General features: G+C 40.4%; 1 protein-coding gene across 11 annotated transcripts in view; it reads right to left on the bottom strand.

Annotated features, from left to right (window-relative positions):
- EYA1 (EYA transcriptional coactivator and phosphatase 1) overlaps positions 1-18888 on the bottom strand; it is a 181010-nt gene that overhangs the window by 17158 nt on the left and 144964 nt on the right. For all 11 annotated transcript variants that reach the window (XM_043880350.1, XM_043880348.1, XM_043880359.1 and 8 more), the window contains 2 exons: positions 1323-1381; positions 1052-1212 (listed from right to left, as the gene is read on the bottom strand). In XM_043880350.1, the coding sequence (XP_043736285.1) occupies positions 1052-1212; positions 1323-1381 (220 nt within the window). The remainder of the gene's footprint in view (positions 1-1051; positions 1213-1322; positions 1382-18888) is intronic.

An 18888-nucleotide genomic window follows, 5' to 3' on the forward strand; every position in this document is an offset into this window, starting at 1 on the left:
CAAGCTTTACATGTACTAAGCAATTTTTAACACATCATTCAACAAATATTTAGTACTGTAGGGGACATCTATTGTTTCTGCATTCCCGGCATCCCTTTTTCTAGTTCTAGAAGTCCTCTCTTCTATTGAGGGAGCCTACTCACCCCTATTCCTCCAACTGCATAATTTGGGCAGAGACACAACACTATCCTCTGGCTCCCAGAATAGGCATATGACCTTGGCTTGGCCGCTGAACATGTCTGGAACTTTTTTGTTGACTCTATTGGGAAAGAAGTTTCTCTACCCCATGGAGGTGCTGGACTGGTTGAATAGAAGTCTGGGTCTACTGGTGGTCACTTTTGCCACCTTTTGGGAGGGACTGACCCCAAAGGAAATCACAGGCGAAGGATTACTGATTGCGTCACCAGAGCATCTGAATTTAGCCATACCAGAAACCAGCACCACCCTAAACTTTTCATTGTGTGGTAGCTGCTCAGTCGCGTCTGACTCTCTGCAACCCCATGGACTATAGCAGCCCGCCAGGCTCCTCTGTCCATGGAACTCTCCAGGCAAGAATACTGGAGTGTGTTGCCATTTCCGTCTCCAGGGGATGTTCCCAATCCAGGGATTGAACCCAGGTCTCCTGCATTGCAAGTAGATTCTTTATCATCTGAGCCACCAGGGAGGTCAATATATTCCTTTTCATACCAAAGTCCTTTAGAAACACAATCAAAAGATGAACTAATACAAGCATCTACCTGATAGAAGGATGCTTTATGATTCTTCTTAAGTCCTTTAGGCAAGAGGTCAAGAAACTTACTCTAGTAAGTTTACTAACTCACACCACTGCTAAGAAAGGGAGCCAGGACTAGATTAGCCTGGCCAGGGCAGCTGGTTCTAAGTCTATTACTTCTCTCATTCAATCACTGCAGAATAATCACTGGTTAGATGAAACTACTCTTAGCAAAAGCTGTTCTACCCCAAAAAATGTGATGTAAATGTGTGATGCTCTTGAGTATTTTATTGAGACTGTCTTAGCCAACCCAGCAAGCTACTGGTTATAGTCACTTGCCTCCAACATTATTTTTGTAGGTATTGTAGATCTCTTTTACTCGTCTGTAGCGGAAGGCCAGCTTTCTCATCCAGTCTACACCGCCCCGCACACCGGTTGCCAAGCATAAATTAGCACTGGTCGCTGCAGCAGGAAAGCCATCTGTTCCAAAGTTATATGTGCTATTTAGATGCAAGAAAAGCCCAAAGTTAACCAAAGAGAAAGTTCATCTTAATGAGCTGAGCAATTAAACTATAACACGGGGCCCATAGCATCCCAATCATGGGCTCACCTTAGGTCTTGTCCATTGTCATCGGAAGAGACATCGTCTATGTGAACTTGGTCACATTCCTAAAACACAATTAAAATTGATACGTGTTAATTTTCAAAAAGCATCTACATTTTTTGGGGTAAACCATACATAGCTATTTAAAAAAAAACCACCACCAAACACTGAAATTGGTAGTGTTTGCCAACCGCGTCAATCAGTAGGTGGCAGTCTTGTTAAATTGACATTTTTACCTACTGTGGGTCCTTTTTCAATGTAAGAAAGGAGCAATGTCAATAAGGACTACTGTTACTCAAGTTCAGAAAACACATTTTTGTGTTTAGAAAGGAAAGTGATTGAAAACAATTAGCATATGTGTTCCATAAACCTCAGGTACCTGAAGACATCACACTGCTCCGAGCTGATTCAGTCAATGCCCGAAGTGTAACTGAAACCAGACATTTCGGTAAATCTAACATGCTAGAAAAATTAAACCTGATGCTAACTGCCAATGAAATTATGACCTTTGATTGCTGTCGAGCCACACACCAACACAGCCTGAGGCCAGCGTGGAGCCCAGACCAGAAAATCTGTTACTAGTTTGCCATTGATTTGAGAGATGTGAGTTTTATTTTGCTCGCGCGCGCGTGTGGGTGTGTGGGTGTGTGTAGGAAAAAAGCATGGGAGACTTCCCAATCTAAAAAAATTAGCCATGAGGTTTATTTTTTTTTCTTCTACTGTTTTCAAAACTTAACTTTTTTTTTCCCTTTACTGTTTTTCTGTTATTACATATTCATTTTAAATAGTGGATTTATGAGTTGATTATAAAATAATATGATTGGAACAGACCTGATTTTAAAATCCCACACCATGCATAAACTGTTTAGAATAGCGGGTGTACTTAAAGCCCAGTTGGACGGATTCACACTGATACACCTGCTCACGTGTAAGCACTTCTATATCTTACTGCTGTGCCCCAGCCTCCAGCATCTTTGTGGGAAGAGCAACACTCAATAAACATTTGTTGAACAAATGAAGGCAAACTATAATTTGGAGACAGATATGGTCTCTAGTCCAGAAACAATAATACGCACTTGGCATGTTTTAATATTTTAGCCATGATTCTTCTCTTGGCAGTCAGCCTCCAAATACCACAGTGGCCTTTCTGACACTTATTTCCATTAAGAGTTTTAGTGAAAAAAATCTTATAAGAAATCGGCAGGCGTGCATCTTGTATTTTAAAAGGTTCTTTGGACTAAAGCTCTAGTCATCTTTCCCATAGAGTTCACCTCATCAAATCTATCCTATCCCTCTAGTACTTGACATCCAATGTGTAACAAAGATGCTGGAGATAAAGCACCCTAGGAATAGAAGGTGGATTTTTATGTTGCCAGTTCCTTCTGCACAAATTCCTTCTCTCCACGGATTTGTGAGGAAGGGAGCAGGAGATAGAAGTGGAAAGAAACTCAAACCAGCTGTTGCTTAACAGAATTAAAATCCTGACCCCAACCTCTTCCTTCTAAAGCATCTATTTTCCAGGCAACCCTCTCCCAGCAAGCCGCAAGTTCCAAGGAGGAAAAGGCTTTGACCTTGTAACCCTTCCCTGCTCTCCTGAGGTCCATAACCCCAGATAAGAAAAAAAAAAGGAATAAAAGTCTAGGAGGCCTCGCAGGCAGGACTGTGAATTTAAGATTTTAAAAACAGGTCATTCTTGCAAAACACGATGGGAAATTTCTTCGAGTTATTATACATAATTAGGAGGGTGAAAGATAGTTGTGTTTTTTCAACAACATACTTATTCTGGGTTGAAAGAATAACTAAATCGTGACTTTCTACCATCTAGCCATTCATCTAGACAGAAATACAGAAATGCTGTTGGTACACGACTCTGTTAGGGTGTGTGGTTAGTTAAAACACAAACAAATGCGAAAAAGGGTACTCCCGCAAACAAACAGAACCCCCCAAAGCCTCGGTGCTGTTAATGCAGGATTTTTCTCTCTGGGGAGAAAGAACAGAGAGAGGGAGGAAGCTGGGGAATCAGAAGAGGAAAAGATATGTTTAAAAGAATTGAATTTAAGGAATCAAAGCTGACCCAAAGTTACTTGGTTAATTCTAGGGGTGGGAAGAATGCTTTGGAAAAACAAGGTGTTAAGAGGCTTTTCTTACGCTAATGCAGTTGTAAATCTCCATTACTAACAGAGCAGCCTTATCTTCTAATGACTGTTGATGACTCTACCGTGGCTATTGTCCGCCCGAATCCTGCATTTGTTTTCTCCCGCCAGCTTTCCTCAAGGCTTTTTGTTCCCAGGCTGGGCCCTCATTTGAAGTACTGTTCAATATCTTGGTTTACTCTAATTAAGGGTCAACTGCTCCCAGCCTTTTTACCTGCAGATAACCAAACTCACTTCACAATGATCTCATTAAAGCAAAGTCTGGTGTGACAGCAACCACAAAACCCTGCTGTTTAGCTGGAGAATTTTTTTTTAGAACTTTTTCTCTGTTGGAGCATAATCGATGAACAATGTTTTGACAGTATGAGGTGGACAGCAAGAGGAATCAGCCATAAATATACCTTAGCCAGAGAATTTTTGTAGAACGATTTAAATAAAAATAGATAACTAATGAGAACGTACTCAGGGAACTACTCAGTGCTCTGTGGTGACCTAAACGGGAAGGAAATCCAAAAGCAGAGGAGATACACGTGCAGATGATTCCCTTTGCTGTATGGCAGAAACTAACACATATTATAAAGCTCCAATAAAAAATAGATTAATAAGGAATAGATTTAAAAATCAAGAGCATTTTTAAAGGGCCTAGTTGGCGCTTTTAGGAATTGAAACATCATTAAAGCGTCTATGTAAAATGTGTTTTTGGGATGGGCTCTCAGTTTACTTAACAATAGACAAGTAGTCTGTTGCACAAACTTGCAATTGATAACATGGCTTGGCGACTGAATAACAATATGAAAGATGATAAGTCACTATTATGAGTTTACAAATAATGGTATGAATGTCTTGGAAAATAAGCTGTGTATTTTAAAAATTTTAATGAGAAACTATAATATTACTATTTTGATGCTTACCCATAAAAAACTCACTCCTCAAAGAATGGAGAATATTAAAATACTGAAATATCATTTTCATTTCTCAGCTGAGCCCTGAAATGTGTGAACTTGTGCTCAGTGTACTTACTGTTAAATTAGAAAACTGCAGTTCCCTGCATTCTGATATCCTGAAATTGTCTCCTCCATGGCGATAAGGCTTCCCTTCTCTCACTTTTCAGAAGACATCCAGCTTTTTGCCTGTTTTCCTAACAGCCTAATTTGAGGTTTCCATTTTTGCTTTCTGAATTTGGTTGCTTTTCATTTGCAAATCTATTCTAAACCCAGACAATTAGGTAACGGAGGGGTAGGAGAAGAAACGAAACCAATGAAACAATAACAGCAACAAAGTTTAAAGCCCCACTGCAACAGTCAGTGGACACTGAAGACAATAACGGAAGCTTTCTATATTTTCAGGGGCCAAAATCTATGCCTACAAACCTTAATTAGATGCTTAATACACAGAGTGCAGAATATATATAATTTCGTGAGAAAATACAGTTTTATTCCCAAAAGACTGAATGTGCTGAAAATGTAATTGAAATAAACTTCCAAAAAGTATGCAATAAGATTTTAAGGAATTCAAGCCATTACCGAATCCAAGTCTTGGGGTAGCATCCACATAGGGGCCTCCCATGGCCAGTTCAACCAATTTAGTATTAATTAATTAATTGGTCATGCATTATTCTGGCCTGCTGAGGCTTGAGATACCTAAGGAACCCCAAACATACATGGGTGTCAGGCTTGGGGTCTCAAGTAGGGGTGTGAAGTTGTATTTCCTTGTCTCCTGATAGACTTTGCACTCAACACAGATCCAAACTGGCTAATGGGTGCTTTGGGTTAAAAGGGTGATCATTTATTTATTATTGTGTCTGATTCCTTATTAAGGAATACCTGTCCTGGGTATTGTTGTAGATGCTAAGGACACACCACTTAACACAAAAATCCTTACCATCTTGGAACTACCATTCCAGTTGGGACACACATCCAAACAAGAAAATATGCAAAATGCACAATCTGTTAGACAGTGATAAGTGCTAAGGAGAAACAATACAGCAGGCAAGGGGAATATGCAATGCTGTGGGAGTGTCTGGGGAAACAGCTTTGCAGGCCAAGGAAAGAGCAAGTGTAAAGGCCCTGAGGCAGAAGGGGAAGAGTTACATGGACCAGCAGGTGACAGGGACTGTCAGTGCTGGTCCTCTACTTCTGAATGGCTGCAGTGTGAGGGTGGGGAAGGTGACCTTTTGGAGGCCAGCCATCCTTCTCTCTAGAAAATACCCCACAGATGCAAAGGGACTCTGTGCAGTTAATCAACAGGTCTCAGAGGTAGGAAGGAAAGATCTTAAACACAGTTTCTTTTAACCCCCAAACTACAGATATGAGAACTGATGTAAGGCTGGAAAGGGATCAAGAGATAGGCAGAGAACTATTTGTTGTTCATGGCTTTCCAAAGGGATGTCAAAATCAATGTTTTTGTATAAAGGTTTACATCATGTCAAGTCAATACTAGAGGAGTATATAATAACATTTTTATTTAACCAGTTTTAACATATACCCACATCCCTCAAAGAGCTTCTAAGAGTCAAGCCAGTGCCAGGCAAAGTTGTGGTTATCCTTCACTAGGTAAATTTCATAATTATTACTGAATTAGACATTGCTAACGCATTGGGCCCACTGTTCCCACCCTAAGCTCAGTCCCTCCCTTTCCAGAAGTCCTAAAGCACCAGGAATACACCACCCACTGACACTGGATTACGAAGGTATCCTGTCTTGACAGTCTATCTATCCCATGAAGAATGGGTTTTTCCTTCCCTTGAAGGATGATTAACAACTCCAATAAGAGCTGTTTTCTATATGTGTGTGGTGGTAAAGAACTCCATGGATTTTGGAGGAGACATAAGAGAGGCGATTTTGTTCCCTGGGTCGAGAAGATTCCTTGGAGAAGGGCATGGCAACACACTCCAGTATTCTTGCCTGGAGGATCCCATGGACAGAACAGCCTGGCGGGCTAGTCCATGGGGTCTCAAAGAGTCAGTCATGACTGAAGTGACTTAGCACACCTGCAGAGGCAGGCCATGGTTGCTCCTACTCACACTATTTCAAGACTCCTATTTCTTGTTGAGCTGAATTACTGATATTTATGTTGAACACAAAACAGTATTGAATGTTACAGCCTATTTTACGGCTGCAAATAAACGAAGACTCAGAAAAGCTAAGTAACCTCAGTGCTGAGACACTATACAGGCCTTTGATCCCCAAGCACTATTTCTCCCCAGTATCCCTGGATTTTGCACAATTTAGACAACTGCCCACTCCACAACCTAGGCCCCTGCTGGCTTGTCAGTTGCTTAATGTTTACGGGATTCCTGCTCCAGGATGTATCCTCACCTCTGTCTGCCCCATGCCCACCTGGGGGTCCAGCATTGTCACCACTGCCCCTCTTCTGGCCCAGGGCTCGGAGGTTCAAGCTCCATCCTGCAGTTCAAGCCCCACCCCTTCACCTGGCCTCCAAATGATCGGCACTTTGGAGAGAAATTATCCCAGGAGGAAAGCCATCATGAAAACTCAGTCTTTACAAGGGTGGAGGGGACAGAGCACAGTGGTAGGCAATGAGAGCACAGGTATTAGCAAGACTTTGCCACATGTCCTACTAGAAGGCTCAAAGCCTAGGAACAAGGATTTGGTCACAGGCACGGTGGAGGGGGACAGGTGGCAATGATCAGGGACGCATGATGCTGAGTCCACAGGCACTGGCCTGCAAGCTCTGTTGTACCTGAAAAGGCTCCTATAAGCAAGCATCCTTCAGATAAACACCACAAACCCAAAGCCCAAAGTTTAGCCTTGTATGGATTCCCTTTATGTTCCACGGCTTGTGCTTCTCACAGAGCAGTAAAATCAATAAAATCGGCAAGCTTCAGTGACTCTGGGCCCTCAGCTTACAGACATCTCAGCATTTGTGGGGTTGGATTATAAAATGCTGACATGCATGGCTGGGGAAAACTGCCAACCCATGAAGCAGCTGAATACCAGGTCCAGTGTTGGGAGCAGGAAGAAAGCCACATGGGGTCCTATCTCACGGCCATGCAGCAAAGGCATGGTCTCCCTCAGAACTCTAGTTGCACTGTTATTCTGCCTTTTTGGTTCTTTCTGTCATTATTCTTGGCACTGCTACTCAAACTGACCTCTTTCCGATCCATCATCATCTCTGGCCTTCCAGGGCTGGGCCACAGACATGTTCTTTTGGACTGAGCTCCGGGGATAACTCAGATTTTGTACAGGGGCTCATATGCAAAATATTAAGTTATGGCAGAATTTTTCTGCAAATATTTATTCTGCTTTGATACCGTAGTGGTTGGACTTTTCCCCCAAGCCTCTCACTTGTGCCATAATTATGTAAAAACACACCATGCCATTCATGTTCATTTAGGAAAATTAATGAAAAGAATTAAGACAGTTACAATGGGTCTTATTCTCTATGCCAAACACAGTGACATCACAGTCAGGATGCTGAGGCGTTTACACCCCTGAACCTGACACTAGAAACATAAACTCCAAGTAAACCTGCAGGCTTTGCATAAACAGACTTGAAGACTTGGAGGCAGTCTGCACGTTATGAAAGAGAACAATATAAAAATGTTACAAACATGTCTTGGGAGAAGTTGAGTTATATAAGTCCTGATTCTGCTGACTGAAGCGATACTTGCTCCATTTTCCAAATTTACCATGAGAAAACGAACACCATACTGCCGACTAATTGTTTCAATACCTTCCTTTATGAAGTAAAAATGGAAAGAAAAAGCATCCCCAGAGAAGGAACTATTTTCATTGTGTCTGTGCATCACTGAGCCCACTGAGACTTGCTGGACTTGGCTAGGGACACAGTGGCTGGGTTCTCTCTGTCCCCTTCTGTCATCAAGCAATTACATCCACTGCTCTGACCTCTCCACCGAACAATAAGATAACGAGCTTAACACCTTAGACATCTGCAAGTTATCACAACGTTTTCCTTATATTCCTAAATATGAAAACTATAATATATGGAGTACAGGAGTATTTCTAGTGCTTTTAGACAACTCACTCAAATGGGCTTCCCAGGTAGTGCTGAAGAACCTGCCTGCTAATGCAGGAGACATAAGAGATGTGGGTTTGATCCCTGGGTCAGGAAGATCCCCCAGAGGAGGAAATGGCAACCCACTCCAGTATTCTTGCCTGGAGAATTCCATGGACAGAGGAGCCTGGCGGGCTCCACAGGGTCACAAAGAGTCAGACACACCTGAAGCGACTAACACACATGGCAGGCACTCACGTAAGTTGTCTGGAAGGCAAGTGATTAACAGTGCTTTGAAAAATTAAAAGAAAAAACAAAAGACTCTCCCTGTGGATCTGCTCACACTATCCTCTTTCTAATCAAAAATCTAAATTGTACAGATGGCATTACAGGGTGACCAGTCTTTGAGTGACAGAGGTTTTTAAGGGAGTGATTTCCATGTGGCGTTTGGAAATAACTCCCGACTGCCTAGATATCTGCATAACTTCGTTGGAAAAATAAGGTAAGATGGGTCAACTCTAGAGATTTTCTGTGACTTGGAAGTTCTATGGAGGGGGGAGGGGTGGTCCAGAAGCAAACTAATTGATGGCAAAGATGTGAAGAGTCCTGCTCCTAATTCATGGATAATTAGATTCAGCTCCTTGAGCTCTGCGGTAAAGAAATTCTGTCTGTATGGCGTAGCACAGGGAACTGTATTCAATATCTTGCAACAACCTATAATGGAAGAGAACCTGAAAAAAATATATGTGTAACTGAATCACTTTGATGTATACCTGAAACTAACACAACACTATAAATCAATTACATACTTTGCTTAAAACAGGAAAGAAAGACATTCTGTCTGTTAGTAAATTTGCAGAAACCTGGCTTTTACTGGGATATTTTGCTCTGTATAAAGGAGGCTGTTCAATCAACGTGCTGTGTATCTAGACTCACTAATCTAAAGAGCAAGTCTAAATCATGTGCTTGTAGTGTGCTTCCTAAAGCTGTGTCCAAACCCGCACTGCACTTCAAGTGGATGCAACGAAAAGTCGCAGCACTGCTGGGTCCCTGTGCCTGTCACCGTGGACCGGTGGCATGCCTGTGGCAGGGGCCACCTGGAAAGGAGGATGTGGGGGCCGCAGCTCTGTTAGTCTGGCTCTCAGCAGCAGGACCTGTCATGTCTGTCTGGGGTGCACCTTGTGACCTGTGGATCGCCCTTGCTTCCCCACACAACGCTTCCTTGCAAAAGAAAAGGCTGCAGATTACCCGTGGCTGCGGCACAGGAGACGGAGAACAAAGGGAGTTTTTGAAATCTGCCTCATTCTGTTAGACAGTTTGGGGAACACAAGGAATTAAAATACAGCTGGACAAATTTATCTTTACATTCCCACTTTAAAACTATCTACTCAGCACAGCATCAGTGCCAACACGTGTTAATAAGTCAATATTTAAATATCCCATTCTATTTTGATAGGAGTAGGATGACACAAATATAGAAGCCAATAGGGAAAAAAAAAATAAAAACAATTTCAAAATCTCAAACTAGGTAAGAGGAATTTTAACATCAATTTTTGAGATCTGGTAATAAGATGCAACTTGTAGAGACACATGCTGTTTTTAATTATTGTTTCTTACTTAGAGAAACAATATTTTAATGCATTTAAAGTTACAATATCCTGTAGGGATTATCTAAACAAAAGAGATATTTTTCTAGAATATCTCTACTACCTGTATTTGAAACCCAAGACGAATTATAGCAGTTTCAGCAAAGGCAAGACATTAGCTATTTCAATCTCATTCTGTTTAGCTGAGTATTTATAAAACATTTAGAGGATAAAATCTTTACTGAAAAGTATGTGAAGATGGCATGTTAAGGCAGAAGATAAAGTGCTTACGCTATGTTTTCATATATGTACAAGGTTATACTAAATATTTAAGATCACTAAATAAAAATTATAGGGCTCTCAAGCTTCTTATTAATGAATTAAAGATGAGAACATGTTTTCAAATTTGTAATATTTTCTTATAGTATTAATTCCTTTAAAAATGTGCTCATTAGAAGTGAGATAGCATGATAATACCACCACAGCACACTTCTCCAAGAATCCCAAAGGAATGGCATGAAGCTGGTTTCTTCTTAGCGAGTGGTACAGTGTTAATAAATATGTCAGTTTCACTTTGCTTGGAGTTCCTTCTTTCTAACCATGAATACCTTCTTTACCACATGGTCATATTAAATATATTTGTCTTTATTCACATCCTCCATCTTCGGGTGAGGAAAAGAAAGGCTTACTAATCAAAGCCAGAAAGAACTGAAAATAAGTTTTTAAAGTGAAATGGGCTTATCTGAAATTGTTCAGCATTGTGTCTCTAAAAGTAATGGATTCATTTAATTGATAATTATGGCAAGTTATTACATTTGATCAAATGATATCAACACATAATTTTCCTTTCTTTAAAAATACAATAAATTTAAAAATACAGTGAATAAAAAGCACCAAGTGAAAAGGTATATGGTGAATGCCTAATAATTTAATTCTATAAGATCCATCTTTTATTGATTATGTTTTGTGCAATAGCACAAAATACATTTCAGTGCATTCTGTACCATTACCACATGATACTATACACAGAAAGCTTTGGCCCAAATATAATAGCTTCATTTATAGTTCAGCTAATATAAGAAGATATGGCATTTTACAAATCTGCAGAGAAATAAGTGAAAATGTTACATACCTTCAAATACAAAATAGGGTAGTGCATCAAATGTTTCATAGTATGTCACATTGTATTACATAGTTTTTCATTAAAATATCATATTTTTAATTGTATCATGTAATTTAAAATCAAGTAGTAAGACAAAACAGTAAAGGCTGACAATGTACAAAATAATAATTCAGAGCTTTGAAAAAAAGAAAACTTAGCACATGTCTAATATAAACGTCATCTTTTGAATGTCAGGATCATTCTTAAGAATAAGTCTTTGATTTACTGCTGAACTGATTTCTCAGTTTTCAATGGGTTTGCCCATCATTTTGCAAACATAATTTGTCATTGGCCACAGTGTTCTTTGTAATTCCTGTTGCCTTTCTTTTAGATGTATTATTCCTGCTGAGAGTATCTACCAAAGAAGGATTTTTCATAGTGACACCAACTCCAGTCTTGCTGTGAATAATCACATTCTTATAAAAATCATTCTTTTTATTACAAACTTGCTGCCAGAAGCACGGAAACATACTCAAACCAGGAAACCTTTTATCCTTTCCTGCAATCACTTTCTTTTAACTGTCACTGCCATTTGAAGAAAATTAATCACATACTAATTCATTCACCAAGCATTTAACTAGAAGTTTTCATTTACATGGACTATTTCTGTTTTGATCATACATAAACCAATGAACTAAAGTTGTAATATTAAACAGGTCATATTTTAAGAGAGCTCTTTTTTTTTTTAATCTCTGAAACAATGTTTCACTCTAAAATTCAGTGTTTGCAACAAACGGAAGTTCTGGTTTATTATCATTCCATGCCTATTGATTCATTTTCATTGACCTTCAAGCCATTTGTCTATAATCTTTAAAAACATATTTCAATGTAATTGGTTTTTCAAGTGACTCTTTTTTTGCAGGGGTGGTAAGTAAAATTTGAAAGTTTAAAAGAGACCAATTTGTCAATTTTAGTTAGCATATACAGCGAGATGACACTATACTGGTAAAAGAGACTCAATTTTGTATCAAAGAATGTGTAGCTCAGAATAACACCCTCAGTTCATAAGTGAATAAAAATGTTCCACGCTGATTTCCTCTGCCATATAATTATTGCTGACTCCCAAGAGAAAAGTTGGCAGAACCGGATGTAGGCACTTAAAAAAATAGGTTCCCCATGAGCTGAAGGAAGGTTCCATCATCACCTTCCCTCACTGTCAGCCCCTCAAGTGGGGAGTGAGGACCTCTCAGGAGGCACTTTCTTACTCAAAAAGCTCTCTCTTCTCTTCTAAGTATCAGGGGCTCTGAAATTCCATCCCTTGAAATCTTCCTTTATAAGACAAAGATTTCCGGTAAGGGTAAATGACTTAAGCTCCATTACTTTTGTGTGAACTGTCTTATCTGGTAAATTTCCTCTAGCATGGGGGTGCAGGGGGCTCTAGTGTGCCCCAAACCAATGCATGTCAATAGCAGAGGGAAAAGGAGTGGGGGGCTGAAAACTAAGGGAAAATTCTGTTCATACTCACAGTCTCATTTCCTATGAGACTCCCAGTCTCACCACCCCCTTTTCCTATGATTAAACATTTCAAGCCACAGAGAATATCTTTTGGTTGTTTGTATATTACTTAGAAAAATATTATATAGCATTAATATGGTCTATGTTATATATTACAGGATGCACATTCTGTATTATTTCGTTATGTACTCAACTAATAATGACTGACCACCTATACTAGGCGCTAAGGACACAAAAATAAACGAAATGCAGATATAGCCAGAACGGCTTCATAAACGTGGGAAGAGCTGCAGAGACAGGGTACAAGTGAGTGCCACTAGAATTTTCTCTAAGGGAAGGAACTAGAATTCTAACAAAGCTATGAGAATGGAACATGGATTCACCATGCTTCTAGTCCTTTTCCTTTCAATCCAGCCTGTGCATCAAATCACTGTCAGATACAGTTCTCTCAGAGTAGGTTTTGTCCACCCCGCCTCCCACCCCACCCCTGAAATACAATTTCCACTCTGGAGGGTTAACTTCTTGGTGGCAGGTAATACACTTCACTTCTGTTTCTGTATCTGCCTTTTAACCAGAAGGTGATCAACAGATGCTTGCGTGTGTGCTGAGTGGCTTCAGTTGTGTCCGACTCTGTGTGACCCTATGGACTATAGCTCACCATGCTCCTATGTCCATGGTATCCTCCAGGCAACAACACTGGAGTGAGTTGCCATGCCCTTCTCCAGGAGATCTTCCCAACCCAGGGATTAAACTCACGTCCCTGAAGTCTCCTGCATTGGCAGGCGGGTTCTTTACCACCAGTGCCACCTGGGAAGCCCTAATAGATGCTTAGGAAAAATTAAGTTAGAAACACTAAATATATGCCAATGCAAATGGGCATTCAGGGGCTTCTCTACTGAGCCTTAACCTTGCCCATCCAATGCCATGTCTGTCTCTCCTTCACAGCCCATCTGGAGGGGTCACATGCTCCTGGCAGGCCCGTCTCAGCCTGGTCTCCACGTCCCTATTTCACTGATAACGGTTGTGTCCATTGCTTGCTGGAATGCCTCGTCTCGCCCCTCTCACCTGTCAAGGCAAGGTTCCTTTTCTTTGTCAGCCCTGACGTATGCTCTGGAGCTCACTGAATAACAGAAGCAACAATCATTAAGAGCTACTATGTGTCTGGCCCCTATACTGCAAGTCTATCCCTTCTCCTGGGGATCTTCCCAACTCAGGAATTGAACCAGGATCTCTTGCATTGTAGGCAGATTCTTTACCAGCTGAGCTACCAGGAAAGCCCATGGTATTTCCAACCCTCCCTGAACCTCTACATTTGATGGATAAGGAAATGAAGGCTTACAGAGATCACGTCTGTGTATCCCAGCAGGTAGTAAGTTCTTAGAAGGAAGAGATAACTTTTTATGGGTCTTTTTCTCTCTGTTTTCTAAGTTGGACCTTATTTCTGCCTATTCCTTTTCTACATGGGCGGAGCACATGGATGATACTGAAGGAAACCTTCCAGATTATCTGACAGAATTTAATATGAAAGAATGGGTCAACCCAACTGGAAATTAATTGCTAATATTTTTATGTTTTGTCATTGTAGTATTAAAAAGTTAGTAGTTTTAGGAAAATACATTTATTATCTTGTTTGATTGTAAAATGATACATGCTTATGTACAGCATTCATGAAAAACAGAAAAATATATAAAGGAAATAAACTTCAATTCCATCCCTCAGAAGTAAGCACTGTTAAATTCTTCCATCATTCTTCCTGGTCCTACTCACTCAGTCAGCCTTCCTCATGTTTTTCATAGGAAAGCTTAAATTTTGATAGGTGATACATCCCCCCCCCCAAAAAAAAAAGTGCTTCCCAGGTGATGCTAGGGGTAAAAAATCCACCTGCCAATGCAGGAGATCGAAGAGACAGACGTCTGATCCCTGGGGCCGGGAAGATCCCCTGGAGTAGGAAATGGTAACTGCTCCACTATTCTTGTCTGGAAAATTCCATGGACAGAGGAGCCTGGCAGGCTACAGTCCATGGAGTCACAAAGAGTTGGACAGGACTAAAAGACTGAAGCACAGAGCACATACCAAAAAAGCAAATAAAACCAGGTACCTGTTTTGTAGCCACTTTCTCTTCCACTCAGCAATATGGAATAAATATCATTTTATATCAATTAATCATCTGTATTATCTTTTAAATTGCTGACTACTATTCCATAATTATACATGTCTCATATTTCTCTTAACCAAGCAATGGCTGATAGTTCTTCAAACTGTTTTAAAATGCTGATAGAATTTTTTTAAACTGTTAATAAGTAGGGCAATGGCTGTCAATCTTCCTTACAATTTTAAGCATCTAAAAGAATATTTAAATTAAATTTATTATTAAAGAATAATTAATATGTAAGCATCTTTGTGCACAGAACAGTAATCACTTGATAAATTTTAAGTGAATGACCAGGTTCATGAACAAACTTAGATTCATGACATTCAGTTATCTCTTTAGGCTATATTATACTTTCCTTATTTGACATTTTCTTCACTCAAATCTCTGATCCTTGTTCTATATCCCTTCTACTTAGAACATTCTTCTCATCAGTTCACCCCATACAGCTCTGCCGATTCCTGTTAATCCTTTGTGGCAGTTTCAATGTCACCCTCATCTTTCTGAGTCCTTACTCTGAGCTTACATGATTTTAAACACTTTGAGAACACAGATGGATATCTGCATCTTGTTTACTATCACCTCTAAAAAGCTTTACAAAATTCATTTCTTTCTTAACTCTAAGATAAAGTTTTACATTTTCTCTTGGATTTAGGGAAAGCTTTTATCAATTTCCTTAAGGCTTTGACCAGTTATGGGATATGACTTCTGCTTACACCCATCTGAATAGGTATGTGATTGAAAGCAGAGTGAATCTTTCATTTTTGGCATTTCGAATGCAAGTAATTTCCCCTATATTTTGAAGAAAGCAAAGATTATAATTTCTACTTTGCAAAGAGGAAGTATTATTTCACCACACTTCTACATGTTCTTATTACATACATGCTAAATACTAACTTTCAACTATTAATGTTCTAAGCTACTTATTTTTTGTTTAGTAGAAACATTTTTCATCTGCAAATCCAGGAGGACTACATGAATGTGTGTTTAAAACAACAATTTCCACCAATTAAAAGGGATGGTATCTTGGACCTAAGATGTCCCTTTAATTTCTTGACAAAGCACAATACCAGAAGATACTTCTTAGTTGATTGTTTTTCCAAGAGGCAAACAGAATCATCAGATAATGTTGATCAAAAAACAGCATCCTCTCTGCCTGCCCCGATCCTCTACCTGCCTTACAAAGGAGTAGCACACAATTAGCAGCAGAAGAATCTGGGATTTAAAAGCTTTTCCTTAGAAATGCCGTTAGCATACTAGACTGGCTGAGCCCAGATAGAGGCTCTATTGTAACTGCCCCGAAACGGTAGAAGACTCCAGGGACCACAACTTAAGCACATTTTGGGGAAGTTGAAGTTACAGGCTTTTTCTTGCACTCGTCAATTTAAAAAAAAAAAAAAAAAAGACGACTTTTTTTCTCTACTAAGAAAACTTCCTATGAAGGTAAGTGAGTAAAATCTCCCAGACTAAAGATTACTGGGCACCTGTCAAAATGAAGAATCGAAACAAAAAGCCTGACATAGGTGACACCAACAGGTCAATTTCTCAGGATTTTTAAATAAACTGACAGCCCTCAGCCAATTATGTGAAAGCCGAACATGTCTGTTCGGCAAGAAGGAAAGGCACTGTTATACGCTGAGGCCCACCAGGTGCCAGGCACTGACCGGGGCTCCAAATATTCTCTCCTAACTGTGCTGCGCCTCCGAACCATCTCTGACGCTCACCAGGGTTGATGGGCGAAGGTCATGCATTCATCGTTCTGGTGAGGCCTGAGCCTGGGCCTGAATTTCAAAGAAGTGTTCACTGTTTCCTCAGACCATGCTGCCTCCTAGTTGCTTCATCCATAGAATGAAGCCAGTATTTTATTTTATTCTATTTTTCAGGAAATAAAGCCAGTATTTTAAATAACGATAAATGGAATATAACCTTTAAAAGTGTGAATCAGTATGTTATACATATTATTACATATGATTACATATTATTATACATCAATTATACCACAATAAAAAAATAATAAAAAAGAGACTTTGGTAAAACTAGGAAGATAGCTTCACAGGCAGGTCAATTACCAGTTTGTTAGAACATCCACTTTTGTTTTACATATGTTATCAATGTATGTTGAGATTCTGTGCTGCCAAACAGAAGTCTCACAAAGAGACCCCTGCTCTGAGATGTCTCTTTTTCACTCAATACATTCTTCTTGGAAATCTTAACCAATTTCATGAGTGATGACTTCAAACTCACTTCTCTCTGTTGAGCTTCAGACCTGCATTTAATACACTTGGAGTCTGTCTGATGTCCAGAACACACTTCAAATTCAACAACTCAAAAAAAACAGTACTTAGCATCTTCCTTTTAGAGCCAGCTCACTGTCCCGGGTTTTCCATCTCTACCTTACTGTTCAAGCCTGAACTAAGATTCTGGTTTCCCAACCCAGTGCATCAAATCTACTCCCACATCCTCTCCAGACTATTTTCTTAAGAGCTTCTCCATCTGCCCCCATACTCTGTTCGCACACACAAGCCCTGGTGATTTCTCCTCTAGATTATTGATACCCCTGACTTCATGATACAATTCATCTCCATAGCAAAGATAAACACTCGTTCATGATTACCCTGGGCATTCATATGACGTGGCACTTCTTAGCAGAGCTTACAAAGCCTCTCGTGATCTGGCTCCTCTCTGTCCTCTTATCTCCCAAATGCTCGGCATGCAGTCTGTGCTTGTGTCTGGGGGTGTTCGCTGCTCAATCGTGTGCGACTCTTGGCAACCTCATGGAGTGTAGCCCACCACGCACCTCTGTCCATGGAACTCTTCAGGCAAGAAGACTGGAGCAGGTTGCCATTTCCTTCTCCAGGGCATCTTCCCAACCCAGGGATTGAACCCCAGGCAGGATTCTTTACCATCTGAGACAACACTTTAGATCTACTCAAACTGTTCCTAAATGCCGTGCTCTCTCACGCCAAAGGTTACATACATCATATGGAAGTCATATCCCCTGCCTTCTTAGTCTCATCACTCCTCCTGCAGACTGTGTTGGTGATCTTGGTTTTGGACTCTGCTGATATCATTACATGTCTCCATTACTGTGGAGATTCACTGTGCTATAACTGTTCTGTTACTTTTCTGTCTCCACCTCCCATCCTGACTCCTTGAGGGCAGTGAATGTATTTTATCTCTTCTCCTCAATGCCTAGCACAGTGTCCAGGATGGAGTAAGCATGAGTAAATGTATAGTACTTTTTCTCTGTCACATGTGGATGTGTGTTAGTTGCTCAGTTGTTTCCAACTCTTTGTGACCCCAAGGACTGTAGCCTGACAGGCTCCTCTGTCCACAGGATTCTCCAGGCAAGAATACTGGAGCAGGTTGCCATTCCCTTCTCCAGGGGCTCCTCCCAACCCAGGGGTCAAACCTGGGTCTCCTGCATTGCAGGCAGATTCTTTACTATCTGAGCCACCAGGGAAGCTGCAATGTAGATAGACAGAGGCAGCTAAAGTAATATTTTTGTCTACTCAACAATAGGAATTTACAAGTACATCCGTCTGTCCATCATCTAACACTCAAGCAATCTATTTACCCACCTACCTCCAAACCTTTTCAAAACAGATTTTAGGTTGCTTGAGCAACTACTAATAGTAGAGGACAACATATAAACAAAGCTAACAAATAATACATCAGAGAAAACAAGTTCTGTTAATGGGATCTGCTATATGACAATGGCATGTGACAGCATCAACATGCCACTATTGCCTTTACGTTGCTGCAGAGAAATTGCCAGGCTATGGGACATGGCTAGAGAGGTTTGTGCAATGATACTGAGGCAGGAAATCCCTTTTCCCATCTTAGCTTTACTACTACCTAATCAAGATGTGAAGAGCCGATTCATTGGAAAAGACTCTGCTGCTGGGAAAGATGGAGGGCAGGAGGAGAAGGGGGCAACAGAGGATGAGATGGTTGGATGGCATTATCGACTCAATGGACATGAGTTTGAGCAAATGCTGGGAGATGGTGAAGGATAAGGTAGGCTGGCATGCTGCAGTGCATGGGGTCGCAGAGTCAGACACGACTGAGTGACTGAATCATCACCACC

The sequence above is a fragment of the Cervus elaphus genome, chromosome 21 (genome assembly GCF_910594005.1).
Source record: "Cervus elaphus chromosome 21, mCerEla1.1, whole genome shotgun sequence".
NCBI lineage: Eukaryota > Metazoa > Chordata > Mammalia > Artiodactyla > Cervidae > Cervus > Cervus elaphus.